The 15173-nt window shown below is 45.1% G+C and overlaps 2 protein-coding genes across 2 annotated transcripts; one reads left to right on the forward strand and one right to left on the reverse strand.

Moving 5' to 3' along the window:
- The first annotated feature begins 3126 nt into the window (after positions 1–3126).
- Positions 3127–4492, forward strand: LOC102715786 (probable carboxylesterase 12). The gene has a single exon (XM_006660644.3). It carries the CDS (start codon positions 3157–3159, stop codon positions 4096–4098), a length of 942 nt encoding a protein of 313 aa, XP_006660707.1. The 5' UTR covers positions 3127–3156; the 3' UTR covers positions 4099–4492.
- Positions 4493–11049: 6557 nt separating this feature from the next.
- Positions 11050–12466, reverse strand: LOC102716064 (probable carboxylesterase 2). Its single transcript, XM_015840983.2, has one exon. It carries the CDS (start codon positions 12342–12344, stop codon positions 11289–11291), a length of 1056 nt encoding a protein of 351 aa, XP_015696469.2. The 5' UTR covers positions 12345–12466; the 3' UTR covers positions 11050–11288.
- Between the last annotated feature and the right edge of the window lie 2707 nt (positions 12467–15173).

Consider the following 15173-nt stretch of genomic DNA (forward strand, 5'->3'; position numbering starts at 1 on the left):
AGTAGCCCGATGCTCTTTTCTCCCTTCTTATTTTCTTAAAATATACTTATAGCTGGCTTATAGACTGCTATTGTATCTGCTCTAATAACCACTATGAGAGTGGTAAAAGGTTAATAACAGCCTTACCAGGTCACATGGTTGATATCAGTAAAGAGATATTATTTACACGATGTTATTGGGCTACACTATAAAAAAAATTGGAGTGGCAGTTGGTGGTGAAATTTTGGACCGTTGCTTCCACCTCCTGGTCTTTGGATCAATCTGGATCTCGCGGGAGGGATACGGGAGGTTGGGAATACAAATTTATTTAGTGGTGGGTCCCGCCTTATTTACCATGTCTGGTGATAAGCATTCTGAAGTCTAAACTAATCTATGTGCTCCTAATATAGAGATCAACTTATCACCAATTTAGCCATTTAACATTCCTGATGCCATTATGGATTTAGGCCCGTTCGGTAAGGGAGGGGTATAAGTTAACTTATCTGATACGGAAACCATAGTAATAGATTAGTATATGATTAATTAATTATTAATTATAAAAAATATAAAATAGATTAATATGATTTTTTAAAAACAACTCTCCTATAGAAATGTTTTTGAAAAAAACTCATTTTAGCAGTTTAAAAGCGTACACGCTAAAAATGAAAGAATAAATTAACTTAGGATTAGGGACGAACGTGGCCTTAGATGAATTTAGCATTTACGTACGCTCGTATGTTCTTGAGAAACCATGTTCATTACTATACTACCTCTGTATTTCCAGGGCAAGCCTAAAGCATCGCCCTCGTTTTTTTCACTTCCACTTGTATATATTGATTAAAATTTAAACTTTTAATCTTAATTTAAAGTTAATTTTGAAGTTATTTATTATAATTTATTTTTTATCTTAATATTTAGGTCGCTAAAAATATTATATAAAAATTTTATTTTTATAAATTATATTTTGTTTATAAATATACTAACTCTCTTTTCTAATGTAAGATGGTTGCAACGTTTAACCATTTGTCTTATTAAAAAATTAGTATAAATATAAAAGATGACCCGCTGTGCTTAAAGTAAGTCATAAGCAAAATAAATAATATTTTCATAATTTTTTAAATAAGACGAATAATTAAACATTGCAAGTAAAAAAGTTAAACATATTATATTATAAAACGGAGGGAGTATCTTTTAGCACGCCCTATGTCTGTCACGGCCAGTAGCTGTTGATTAAGGGGATGTTTGGGACAAAGGAGTAAACATCGAATGTTGGACATTTATTATAAATTGTAAACATAGACTATTAATAAAACTCATCCATAATCTTGGACTAATTCGCGAGAACGAATCTATTGAGCCTAATTAATCCATGATTAGCCTATGTGATGCTACAGTAAACATGCTCTAATTATAGATTAATTAGACTTAAAAAATTCGTCTCGCGGATTAGCTCTCATTTTTTAAGTTAGTTTTTTTTATTAGTTTAGTTTAAATTAGTTTCCAAATATCCGATGTGAAAACATCGTATGTGAAGTAATTCGTCGGGAAGTTTCCACTTTACTATTCCGTTGACTATTCCAATGGACGACTAGCAGTAACCGTCCAACAAGGTCTCAAGTCTCAACGTCTTGTTACCGTCATATCACTTGCAGCCAAGATTTTAAATTTTGTGATTTAATTTTTTTTTTGATTTTAGGGTCTTTTTGTCGTTGTCTGTTTTTTAACCATTTACTTTTAAATCAATTTACTTACAAATCATTTTTGGTTGCTTGGATTAAGACATGCGTCCGATTCAGATCAAACGCTCAGGACGACGTACTACAGTTCTCCAAAACAGTAAAAAAAGTACAGAATTTTTGGATTAGCAGAGTCATCACCTTTGTAGTATAAAGATTTTTTTCAGAAACATTAAAATACAAAACTTTCAATTGATACTATGATAACTTTATAGAGTTTTGTTATAACTTTCAATATATTTTTTAATACTTTCAATACGAAATTTTATAACCTTTAATAAAATTAAGAAAACTTTATATTAAAAATAAAACAAAATAAAAAAATCTAATAAGGCGTTAAGGCCCAAAGGCCCACTTCACCGAGAAAAAAGAAAGTGGCGCGCGAGCAGGAAGAAAAGCAACGTGCAACTACATGGGCGGGCCAAAAGTGTGCACTGCTAGAGCAGTTGCGCGTCTCCGGATTGTAAGGCAGCTTTTAGTTGCCAAAATTTTTTGTCATTGAACGTTTAATCGGATGTCGAAATAAGTTTTCGGATATGAATGAAAAAACAAATTTTAGATTTCGGCTAGAAACTATGAGACGAATCTTTTAAGTCTAATTAATCCGTCATTAGTACATGTTGGTTACTATAGCACTTATGACTAATCATGTTCTAATTAGGCTCAAAAGATTCGTCTCACGATTTTCCCATAACTGTGTAATTATTTTTAATATTCATATATATTTAATGTTTTATTTAAGTGTCTAAAGATTCGATGTGATGTTTTTAAAAAAAGTTTTTAGGAACTAAGCAGAGCCTAAGTTTTGTGATGCTGAGAGGGTCTAATGGACGAACGTTATGCGCCAGTTAACTCGTGCGAACAGACACGTATGCATGAAAGTTTATTTTTATAATTTATATTTGTGTGTATAAAGTTTATCTGTATACTATAATGTTTATGTATAGAAAATTTATACATGGAAATAAATTTATAACATACAAATTATCTAGTAGACAAGTTACCTACATGAAAATTATTTTTCTTAAAACATATCTACAAAGATTATACACCACAAAGTTGTGAAGTAAGTTTATATATACAAAGTTTGTATATATAATATAAGTTGCACGGGTTAACGGTTACTACGTGAACATTCGTTCAGAGAATTTTTTTTCCCTTGTTTTAGACACGGACAGCTGATGTGGTAACTTGTTTTCTTCTCTGGTAATAACGGATACATTGTCTCTTGTTTTCTTCTCTGGTAGTCTTCTTATTCGCTCTCTTCGAAAATCTTACCGTTGACGAAATGAACCACACGCTTCTCCCTATGTGACGAACTGACATTACCGTTGATTAATCCCCTAAGAAACGGTTATTTGATTGATTAATACACGGGACCCTTGCCTTGCAATTTGGCTGATTTCTTCCACCAGTAACGGCAACCGACTCCGCCACAGCCATGGAGCCCAACTCCGATGAGATACTGCTCGACATGGAGTCCTTGCGCATCTACCGGAGTGGCAAGATGGACCGTCTCCACCGTCCCGTTCTTGCGCCTGCCGGCGTCGACGAGGCCACCGGCGTCACGTCCAAGGACGTGGTCGTCGACGCTGACACCGGCCTGTCCGTGCGCATCTTCCTCCCCGCCGCCAGCCCGGATCCGTCCAAGAAGGAGAAGCGCCCCGTCCTCGTCTTCTTCCACGGCGGCGCCTTCGTCATCGAGTCGGCCGTCTCCACGACGTACCACAACTACGTCGCGACCCTCGCCGCCGCGGCCGGCGTCGTCGCCGTCTCCGTGGAGTACCACCTCGCGCCCGAGCACCCGGTGCCCGCCGCCTATGACGACGCCTGGACCGCGCTCCTGTGGGCCGCGTCGGCGAAGGACGAGTGGCTTGCCGAGCACGCGGACAGTGGCCGCCTCTTCATCGCCGGAGACAGCGCCGGCGGCAACATGGTGCACCACGTCCTGATCAAGGCGGCGTCTTCCCATTCAGCGCCGAAGATAGAAGGCGCCATACTTCTGCACCCTTGGTTCGGCGGGAACACGCTCGTCGAAGGTGAGCCCGAGGCGACGGCCAAGGACATGGCCGTGATCTGGGAATTCGCGTGCCCGACCGCGGTGGGCGGCGTCGACGACCCGAGGATGAATCCTACGGCGCCGGGCTCGCCGAGGCTGGAGAACCTCAGGTGTGATAGGATGCTAGTCTGCACCGGCGAGAAGGACTGGGCCGGGGCGCGGGGCCGCGCGTACAACGCGGCGGTGACCGCGAGCGCGTGGCGCGGGAGCGCCTCGTGGCTCGAGTCGGAAGGAGAGGGGCACGTGTTCTTCTTGGAGAAGCCGGAGTGCGACAAGGCCAAGGAGCTCATGGACCGCGTCGTGGCTTTCATCTCCGGCTCCTGAGTTCACCTGCGCGCAAGAAAGGTGGCGGTGGCTTCCGGCGAGGGGACGGGGCTCCGGCGAAGAAGGGAAACTCGAAATGGTCGATCTGAGCGGAGCGTGTGCAATATTCATTTAATAAAGGGGCTATATGTGAAATGACACTAACCTGTTCAAATGGGTCTCAATCTGAGCCGCCTATGGTCGATCTAACGGTCATATCAGGATCTATTTTGAAGTGTTCTTTTTAAAGGGGTTATATGTAAAAGATTACCGCTGAGCTCTTCTGCACCGCTCGATCTATGCCGCCTGTTCGATCGAACGGCGAGAATGTATCCAGGTTTGAATCGCCAGTTCACTCACTACCATTGGTTCAATATGCCTTTGTTTTGATGCGTTATATTTGCAATATCTAGGAAAAATATCCACGAAAAGCTCTTCGACATTGTTTCATAGTATAAGCTAGAGATGAAACGGTGAGAAAAACATTTGTTTTCTTAAAAGTGGAATGAGAAATGTAGAATGGAAAACGATAACGTATCAATAATTTCAGAAGATCAGAAAATACCATCAATAAAATTGCTGGAATATACTCTAAAAAACAACCTATCAAGTAATAATTGTGAAGTTATAGACATGTTTGTATTATAAATTAGTACCATAGATATATGTACATTTATTATAACATGTCAACACCAACGTATAAAGGTTATAGTTAAGTTTTTCATATTCAAATGTCTCATTATTATTATTCGGGCTGCTATTTTACGGTATCCCCATATTAAAACAAGATGATTCCTATGAGGCATCGAATATGATACTTCGCCAGTACCAAATATAATATCGTACTAATACCAACTGATACTAGGTGGTATCAGCTAATATCCTATCGATATGAATGGTTCCAAGATACTGGGTACTATGTCACGGTATCATGTTTGGATGGGATAATACTTTGCAGGTACCAAATATGGTAGTAGTGCCAACTAATATTCAGTCTGTCGATACGGAGTAATCAGGCATCGAGTTAGATATAAACATGTCTACATCAATACATGAGCTTGCAAATTTCCTCATAAAATGATTTATTGCATCTCCTCCTAATTCAGCTTGGTTTGATTTGCCTGGCGTATTTTGTATCTATGTGGTCTTGAAGGTTGCTTCATTAACCTCGTTGGAATTGTGAGACTAGTTAAGTTATACTAGAGGGGACCGCGCGCGACGAGCGCATAAACAGTCAACTTGCAAAATATGAAATTATTAAATACCAATAAACACGTATAGATTCCTAATTGAAATATACAGTTAACTAATTCTGTTAATTATATATAGGCCAAGTTTAGGAGATAATGTATGACTCAAGAATGTAGTGGAAGAGCAGTAAACTCCATATACACAGGCATGGTGATAGCCGAAGCGCGATACACGTATAACCAGTCGACCTATAAAAGTTGTATGTATTATTGTTTGTGTCATACTGTCAATCATCTATAGAAATTAAAGGATTGTTAGTGAATATAAAATATAAATGTGTGTAGCATAAGAATTATAGCAATTTGAGTGAGTGCCATTACACATCAAAATGTAATAATGTTTGGGCATCAAATAATAATTTGATATTGTTTAGCAAAAAATGCCTTCCATGTTAGTGCATGCAACTATAAAACAACAATAGCTCATCAACCTTTATATACCAGGATGGTGACTACATATGCTCCTATTAATATGCACCAATGATCGTTACATGAAGAAAAAAAGACTTCAGTGCACATAGATGAACGTTGCGTGGAAAAAAAAAGAGTTCGATGTATACATGAAAATTAATAAAAGAAGGCAGAAAGAGGAAGTGACCTTAATTGCTGGCAAACATTGACAGCACCATAGAAGCATAAAAACACAGTATTAACCAATCATTTGAAATGATCAAATCCATGTTTCAACGGAAGCCTACCAGTTACCTCTTCAACACGAACACTGAATGATAAATGGCGTCCGTCTTGTGACCTAGGTCAAAAGTTCAGTGCATAAAGTTAAGACTAAGTAATCCATAATACAAAAAGAACATTTGTGAAACAGTTAAAATTGGAGGCGAGGCAATTAAGCAGCAGGAAAAAAATCCTTGAAGTTTTTTATGGAGAATCCAGAAAATTTCCGAGGTGACAAAATTGGTCCTCGTGCCTTCGGGATATCCATGGACCTCCTTCTCTGGTCCCAAAGTCCCATCTTCCATCAGCCTATGGATACCTATTCCAGTGTAAAAAGACCTACAAGTTCGTATATCAGATTTCCAACGATAACATGTCTAGAACATAACACTGAACTTTTCGAAAATAAAAACAATTAGTAAGACATTGAAATTTTGCCAAATTATTTAGTGTGCTCACATGCATTCTGCTTCTAGTATTAGAATGACAATCAATCCTAACACCAGCAAGTTTCTGTTCAGGCTTCGCAAGATCCAATAACAGTGGCAATGCCCGGCGCTTTAGGAATAAAATCTTGTCCTTGCTCGACGATAATGATAGCATAGGTAGTGGCGGTGCATCGACAATGTCTTGTATTTCTTTTGGAGGAAGGTGGTAGCCCATCATCCTTGATGAAAGGTCTGCATTGTATATCAGTGGATCGATCGATTACTGACTGTACCTGCTCTACGTTATCTTTTTCTCGCTGAACCAAAACCCAAGACAAAATCCAAGCTCAAATAGGAAATTAAAACAAATCTTCATTGGGCATACAAAAAGACACAGTTAACTATGTTGACTAAGACAATCCATCAGTGAACAGATCAAGAAGACAAACTAAGCTATATGCATAACTAACAGGTCTGATAAGTTTGTCAAACCTCAAAAAAATAAAAATAAAAAGAACATGCCAATCAATTTCTTTGTCTGTTTGAAACGTGAGAAACTAATCAATATGACCTTGACCAGTACAGCACAGATCAATCTGTCTAGTTAAAGTCCTACCACGAGAAAACATAAACAAATTTGAAGCAATTCAAATCACAACCGAAGAAATCAGCGATCTTTTCACTGAGTGACTAAAACTAAAAGCTCCAATATCGCCTCCACCAAACAACCCAAAATCCGCTTAACCAAGAGCCTTCCCGTAGTTCCACGAACTACCACAGTAAGCAAAGATCTTTCAATCAGTGCAGGCAGCACGGACCATCGTCCTCTTGGGCCGACCGGACGCTGCTACCGGCAGCAGTTCATTGGACTCCCCGGCCGCATCATCGAAGGAGGAGGCGGCGGCGGCGATGTGGGACAACCTTGATGGCACGGACGACATGGCGGCCTGGTGAGGCAGGCCGAGAGGCCGGCGAGGAGGGAGAAGAGGAGCACGCAGAGGCGGGACTGGGAGCAGAGCAAAACGGAGGCACACCCTCTGGAAGACATGATTTTTCAGGTCTCTCTCCTTCTATAGATAGCACGAGACGGCCGGTAGGCGGCGCGCCGGGGGCGGGGGTGGCGCATAGGCCACTCGCTCGGGTAGAATCGCCGACGGATGGGGGCGGACAACACGGGAGGAGGATGCGACGGTGCCGGCCCGAGTGGACGTGGAGGCGGAGGCGGCGCGAGCAGGACGCGGCGTGGGGGAGGAGGGCAGGGAAAGCTGTGAGATGGCTAGGGTTCCTGGATTATATCCTTTTCAAAAAGGCCCCTCTCATTTATGTTTTTAAGACCCACGGTCCTATTGTCGGATTTTTCTCTCCTTCGCAGAACATGTGGAGGATTTTCTATTTTGTGGAGGATCTGTAAGCAAATACCCAGAACATGAGAATGTATTCGCGGGGACCAATAACAAATAAGCAATGACTTATAAGAAATTACCAGTTACCGTAAGGGCTTTTTTGCAAAATGGCCGGAAAAAGGCTGGGGTGGCATGTCGGCACCCGCTGGTGGCCACGGCAGCTTGAATCGCTGAGAGGCCTCAAAATCTTGCGGCTTTTAAGTATTGCAATTTTCAGATTTGCTCCTCCGTGTGTATGTGGCTTGAAGCCCATCCTTTATCTCAGCGATGTAGTGCCACACAGAGCTTGTCTTCCTCACCTTGAATCCGTTGAACAAAGCTACCATCGGGTCCTATAAGACATACGTAATTGCTAATCTCTAATGGTCAAAATGTCGAAGAATGAAAACGTGTAATTACATTTGTCCAACGACACACTGAAACTACTGTCACGAGCAGGGATATTGCAGCTACGTAATTGATCCTGACCGACATAAGCATCAACACCATGTTGACTAAAAAATAGGTAAGATCAGACAGCACGTGTGAGAAGGGTGCTAAACCAAACTAAGGTGAATTAAAGAGGAGAAAATTGCTGCAGATCATCTTACCTCAAACTGAGGATGATATTTGAGATTTCTCTTTCAATTTTCCTCAAAAAAAAAAAACATGAAACGAACAGAGCTTCTGATGGTCATACAGGACCTCGCCGTAGTGACCCGTCGATCTATTGTCCGGCGCTGAGGTGGCACTCTCCGGCCACCCCCGCTGCCGCTGATGGACGCTATCCTTGGCTGGTGTACCTTCTTCCACTGGTTGTCTGGTTCTCCTTCAGCTTCATGCTGCCGGAAGCAGCAGTGCCATTGCTGGGAGGCGGGAGCGCGCGGTTCGTAAAGGTGACGCCTTTCCAGTTTCCTCAGCCTGTTGTTGATTGCTGTTCACTTGATCCGGTCGATAAAGTGTGTGCCTTTTGCGATGCCACGCTACATTATTTTTTCCCTTCGTTGTAACTCAATCAGGGGTTCAGCGTTCTTTGGTCCACAATGATAGTAGTGTAGGTTCTCTGTAGACTCAGATTTAAGGCACCACTGAATTTAAAGAAAAAACGTCAGAATTCTGTAGGATTGAGAATTTTTTCCTTCTTAATTTTAAATAAAGGATTTGATCCTATTGAATTATATGGAATGCCTAATTTCATATAAGTTTTCGAGGAAATGTACGATGGGGGTCAAGTGTCCAACTGGAAACCTTTTTATTAGGGTCTATCTCTCTCATGTAATTCATGTGCTTTTCATCGTCTTAACTATTTTTTTATTTTTTAATCCTCTATTTTAAACATGGAATTGTGTCAAAACCATACGTTTTCTCTATTCCCATGTTTTTTTTATGTTCCTACATTTTAATTTGAATCCAGTCGGTTTAAATGATACTAACAGTTTCTGGTTCCTGAAGAACTGCATACGTGGCTCAGAACGAAAAGACAATATGCTTCAATGCAAACTAAACCAAAGCCTAGTTCATCAGTTAGGCCCCGTTAGTTAACTTATCCCTCCTTATTTTTTGTGCTCACGTTTTCTAAACTGCTAACCGGTGTATTTTTTATAAAAAATTTTTATAAAAAAGTTGTTTTAAAAAATCATATTAATCTATTTTATATTTTTAATAATTAATTAATCATATACTAATTTATTATTAGGTTTTCCGTGGCAAGGATGAGATAACTTACCCATACAATGCCAAACGGCCTTGGTCAGTGACTCAGTGTACAGCTCTACAGTCTACACCAGCTGAATCATGAAAAGGATTGCTCACGAGACAAAATTCATATTGCCGAACCCTAGTACCGGGTACCGACAAGCAGCATCAATATCACCTCACCTTCCATAACTGGTGTGTGGGTGTGTGCTCTGCAAGTGAATGGCCGAAGAAGCAACACACGCGAGGAGCCGCTAAAAATCCGTGATAAAGGAGTAGCCAAGGTGCAAACCCACGAAAAAGAACAGAACGCTCACATGCCGCGCGCCGGGACGCCGGGACGGGGACCCTACCTACCCCGGCGGGCGGCGGGCACGCCATGTGACCGCGCGCCCTTGGCTGCCGCACGCAGAAAAGCCGTGCACCATCCGCTTCTGCATGTTGCGTTGCGATCGCCGCTTGCCACTCGGATCGCTGCGAGAACGCGAGATAACAGGACGACGCCCGCGGCGCGGCGCGCGGGCCACCATGCACAGCGCCCGGCGCCGCAGCATTCGTGGATCTGGGGTTTTGGACCAGATGCAGACAAGTCGTCCATGCCCCACCCAGCCTGCAGAAACAGAGGGACCAGATCGTAACGGCGCCAGCTCGTAGCACGCTACCCGTGCACGGTCACAGGCCGGCGTACGTGTCGAGCCGTTTAGTAGTATTATCTTCTCTAATCTCTACGGCAGCTGCTTGGCTGTTCGAGAGGTATAATTCCCGAAAGCGGAAAGGTACTAATCCCTGTTATCACTACAAAGTACACGGCTAATTAACTGGACATCCCATGTGGTGTGAGTGTGGGCATTTGACAAGCAAAGCTATAGCTAGCAAAGGCGCGTGCTTCCGCTCCGATCAAAAGCGGCCCTGGATCACAAACACACCATGATGAGCTTTGCCGTTTCCTGTGCACGCAAAGCTCCCAAATGCACACCTCGTCGGTGCTCCCAAAAACGACCGGTATGCCGCGGCAGTGCGCGCACCGTCCGTCCACGGCCGAACACACACCAAACTACTCCACTATCACCGGCGCGGGTAGAGGCGGAGCGCATCGGTGAAACCGATCCCACGAATGCGGGAAACACACCGACGCACGCCGCGCACACGACCCGGGGAGAAAAGAAAGTGGAAGCCGAGGACGCGAGACCGACACATATTCTCCGCCGCAACGACCGGCACGTGAACGGCGCCGCGGGGTTGGTTTCTGTCACCTTGAGAAAGTGAGAACATTTTTCCACTTCGATTAATCACCACGGGGCACGGTAGCAGTAGCCCGCACCAGCGGTACAAAAAAAAAAATACAGATTGGTAGCAATATAGTGACACTGACTGTGACCGTATATATTGGTAGTACTACAACTACTACTATAAGCACTATTACTAGTAACTGCACGCAGCGGCCAACCACTGAATGCGTCGTCGTCACCGTTGCACGCGCTGGCCGGATTTAGCTGTAACACAGTAACAGTAGCACGCTGCAGTTAATGGTACGAGACGCGAGCGATGGATTGGATCGAGCAGACGAGCACGGTCCCGGCCCCTCTCCGTCCTGCCGGTTTGTGGCGGAGGAACCAATCAACGTACTCATGGCCGTAGGCCCGTAGCGATGGACGAAGGAATCTCGACGTACGGACTCCAAAGAAAGGTAAAAAAAGAACGAAAAATGTAATCACCTCATCAATCCTCACTAGTGACTAATTACTCGCTGTAGTGGTACTGTAGAATTCGTGTTACTGCGCGCGCTAGTTCCGGTTGATGAAGTTGACGAGGGTGGCCATCTCGGCTTGCGCCTGTGGCGTGCTGAGCTTGGTGAGGAAGTAGACGTGGCCCTCGCCGGGTGTCTCGTAGAGCTCCGCCTGCCCCGGCCAGCCGCTGCTCCGGAGAGTGGTGTAGTAGGAGCGCTGCCACGGGCTGAGGCGGTCCTGACCCGAGACGGTGACCAGCACGCGGGAGCAGCCGAGGTGCTGCCACGACGAGGCCGGGAGCGCGAGCGGGTTCGCGTACGGGTGGTCGATCGGGTACTTGCCGTCGCAGATGAAGCTCCAGGTGCGCGCCGCCGACTGGAGGTAGGCAGGGTCCATGGCGTCGGCGCCCACCGGGCTCCGCCCCTGGAAGTACGGGTCGAGCAGTGCCATCCCCTTGATTCTGGCGCCGCCGTCCAGGCCTTCCTCGCCGGCGCGCAATGCGAGGTTGTGCGCGATGTTTCCGCCGGCGCTGTCCCCGGCAATGAAGAGGCGCGACAGGTCGCCGTACTGGGAGAGCCACTGGTCCGTCCCGGGCGCGGCGTTCGCCAGCACCCACTTGAGCGCCGCCCACGAGTCGTCGTACGCGGCCGGGAGCGGGTGCTCCGGCGCGAGGCGGTAGTTCACCGACACGGCGAGGACGCCCGCCTTGGCCGCGAGCGTGTTGAGGTAGGCGTGGTAGATGGGCGTGAACGCCGACTCGACGACGAACGCGCCGCCGTGGAAGTAGAGCAGCACGGGCACCTTCGCCGTGGCGCGGAAGCTGGGGAGGTAGAGCCGCGCGCGGACATCGTTGGCAGGGTCAATGGCGACGTCCCTGGACGACACGCCGGTGAGCGCGTCCGCGGACGCCGCCACCACGTCGGTGCCCATGAGCCGCTTCACCCGCCCGCTCTTGTACTCGATCAAGAACGGGGAGAAGTCGAACTTGACCTGCGAGTTGGGGTCCCCAGCCAACGGCGGCACGCGCATCCCGCGCCTCCCCGCCGGCGCGCCGCTGCCGCCGTGCGAGCAGAGGAGAAAAAGCAACAGAGGGAGCAAGATCCGCGAGGCCATAGCCGGGGAGAGGGAGACACACACTGCGGCGCTCAGCTGGAGAGTGGCAGTGGCAGAGCGTGGAGTGTGAGAGAGTGAAGTGGCTCTCCCTCTCCTCTCCTCCGCTGTTGCCTGCGAGTGTCTCGGAGACGCCGCTGCCGCGGGATGGGTCCGGTTTTATGTGGCGCGGCAGCCGACAAGGCTGGGCGCACCGCACTATTTTTCGGGCGCGGATCGTGGTGGGCTTTCGACCGCTTTAACGCCGCGGCCGGCCCGCCCGCCCACCCGGCCTCTCGTTCCCGCGCGCCACCGTGCGTCGCATGTGCCCTGGGTGCCCGCGCGGTTCGCGGTTCACACTTCACTCACACCTCTCTCGATCGCCTCGCCCTCCGAAAGTTCAGAGACCGGCTCTGAGATGGCGCGTTTCCTGCACTTAATTTACACCGGAATTCTCTCTTTTTGACGAACTATATAGTAGCACTTTTATTTCACTACTTTTGCTATTTGGCAGTCGACTGCCATTTTTGATATGCGTCAGTCGATCGTAGCGACCGTCCATTCTGAACCAACGTTAATTTTGTTTTAGGCCGCGGGGTCCAATGGCAAGCAACACTAATTCTTTTTTGGGCTTTATTGGGCTGTGAGTTTTGAGAATAGTGACCGGTGGCCCACATAAAAATCCACCTTGAACAAGCCGACATGGGGATTTTTTGCTGTCTCACATTTGCTTCCACCGATGCTTTTTCTGTGTGCCTCGTGATTCATCTGTAAGCATCGACGAATCTGGCAGAAGGGAGGTGACAAGGGACGATTCGTTCTACTTCCACCGATGCTTTTTCTGTGTGCCTCGTGATTCATCTAGAAGCACCAACGATTTTGGCAGAAGGGAGGCGAAGCGAGGGCGATTCGTCCGATGAAGTGGGAGAGCGCGATTCGTCTACCGAAGCAGGAGGGACAGGGGAGCGCGATTCGCGAGCTTCCACAGCCGACGCCATTCTTCAGGTACGGCTGAGTGCTGACGCCATGCTCCTGGTAAGTTTGGAGATTTGTTTTGTTGCTCTGCCTGATTTGGATTTTGAGATAGGGTTTTACGTGGATTTGTCATGTCTCTAGCAGCTAGCGATTCTGTCGGTTAGTTTTAGAATCTCCATCATCTTGGGGGGAGGGCATACCTGGATCTCTTTCCGTGAAGAGGTAAATGTGCGATTCATGCAGTTTGGTTCTTCCCATAGTTGTAGGTTTGGGGATGATTTTGTGAAGAGGTGAATAAATTGGTCACAGACACCTCACAGGGCGGAGCACTGCTTCGTGAAGCAGTACATGTTGAACTACTCAACTCATGCGGTGTCTCCCTTGAGATGGATCTAGCTACCGAGTTCTAATTTAAGTTCTAATTTGGGGGCATTATTCAGCATATCAAGTTAGTTTGTGACCTGTGTAACATGTATGCTTAGCATTTGTGTCTGTTTGTCCCCTCTTTGGTAAGTATGGTGCCATTGTATTAGCATATGTAGTATTGAGATAATGCTATTAGCAGAAGCAAGACTCCTTTTCTAGGGTGATTGTTATTGGGGGCTTTTTGTGATATGTACCAAGTTCCAGGAGGGGGTATAGTTGCCTTTTAAAGCGGTACTGGATATATTTTTCACAAGTAAATATCGTGGCACTGTAATCTGGATGTCACTAAGCAATAAACCTCGCTGAGCAACATTTTTTGTTGGTTCCGCTCTTGCTTTTTACCTCAAGTTTGTGGAAATATGGAAGCATATTATGTTTTTGATGTAGTGCCACCTGAGTAGCGGTAAGAGTTTTCTGGTTGACTGGTGAAACCATGATAGATTTTGGTTGGTAGTTTTAGAACAACCTAGAAAATCATATTGTTCACTTGATCAGTCAATTGGGCTTTTCTATTTTTTCCTTAACGATACCCCCAATGATTTTTCCATTTAGCTAAATAAAGTGTCCTTCGAGTAGAACACATTCAGGTCTGTCATGTCATTAAGTGTTTGTAATCTTTTTTATATAATTTTAGTATTGTCAACCAACTTATTTTTGTGCAGCTCATCAGTTGTTATATTGATTTCTCAAAATTACGTTATCCATGAAATTTTGCACCCACTAGTTGTATCAATTGCTGATATTAGTGATGTACAACTTTAGCTACAAATTTGCTCGAGGTTTTACAGTGTGGGGGTGGGGGTGCAGCTACAGAGGAGCATTGATGAGTTCCGTGTATTTTTTTTATTTTGTCTTAGTTTACCATGATTTGGGTAGGTAGATTGATTCGTTTGGTGTCTTCTACTTTAGATCTGACTGAAATTTCCTTGGTTCGTTCTGTGCAAATCGTAAACGACATCGAGGCCGTGGGTTCAGATTCGTCACTTTTCGCTGCTATCGGTCAGTGCTCAACTCCATGAGAGAGATCGTGGTTCTGCGAATAAGAACCAGACAAAGGTGGTGCAGGGTATATATATGTGTATAAGGGATTGCCTATTCATGTATATGGGATTGTCTATTGGTTTTGGTTTTGGTTTTGGTTTTGCATTTTTCACTCTTAGTGGGCATGACTTGGTTTTTTCTCAGGGTTTTTGTTAGTAGTTGGAGATAGCATCTAATTACTTGTTCATAGTAACCACAACTTGGTTTGCTAAAATCACAGAAATATTAATGTGCAAATAAATTTATCCTGGTCTGCATTTTGACTAAGCAAGTGGCAATAAGTTTAATTTTCTTATCAGAATCTATGAGAAAAGCAAATAGCCTGCCTGGTAATTGATATCAGCATGATACTTTTGGCAATTTTTGGGCTAGAACTCAACATGTGCTCCTCCATAAAATTAATGTGATATA

The sequence above is a fragment of the Oryza brachyantha genome, chromosome 9 (assembly GCF_000231095.2).
Source record: "Oryza brachyantha chromosome 9, ObraRS2, whole genome shotgun sequence".
Taxonomy (NCBI): Eukaryota; Viridiplantae; Streptophyta; class Magnoliopsida; order Poales; family Poaceae; genus Oryza; species Oryza brachyantha.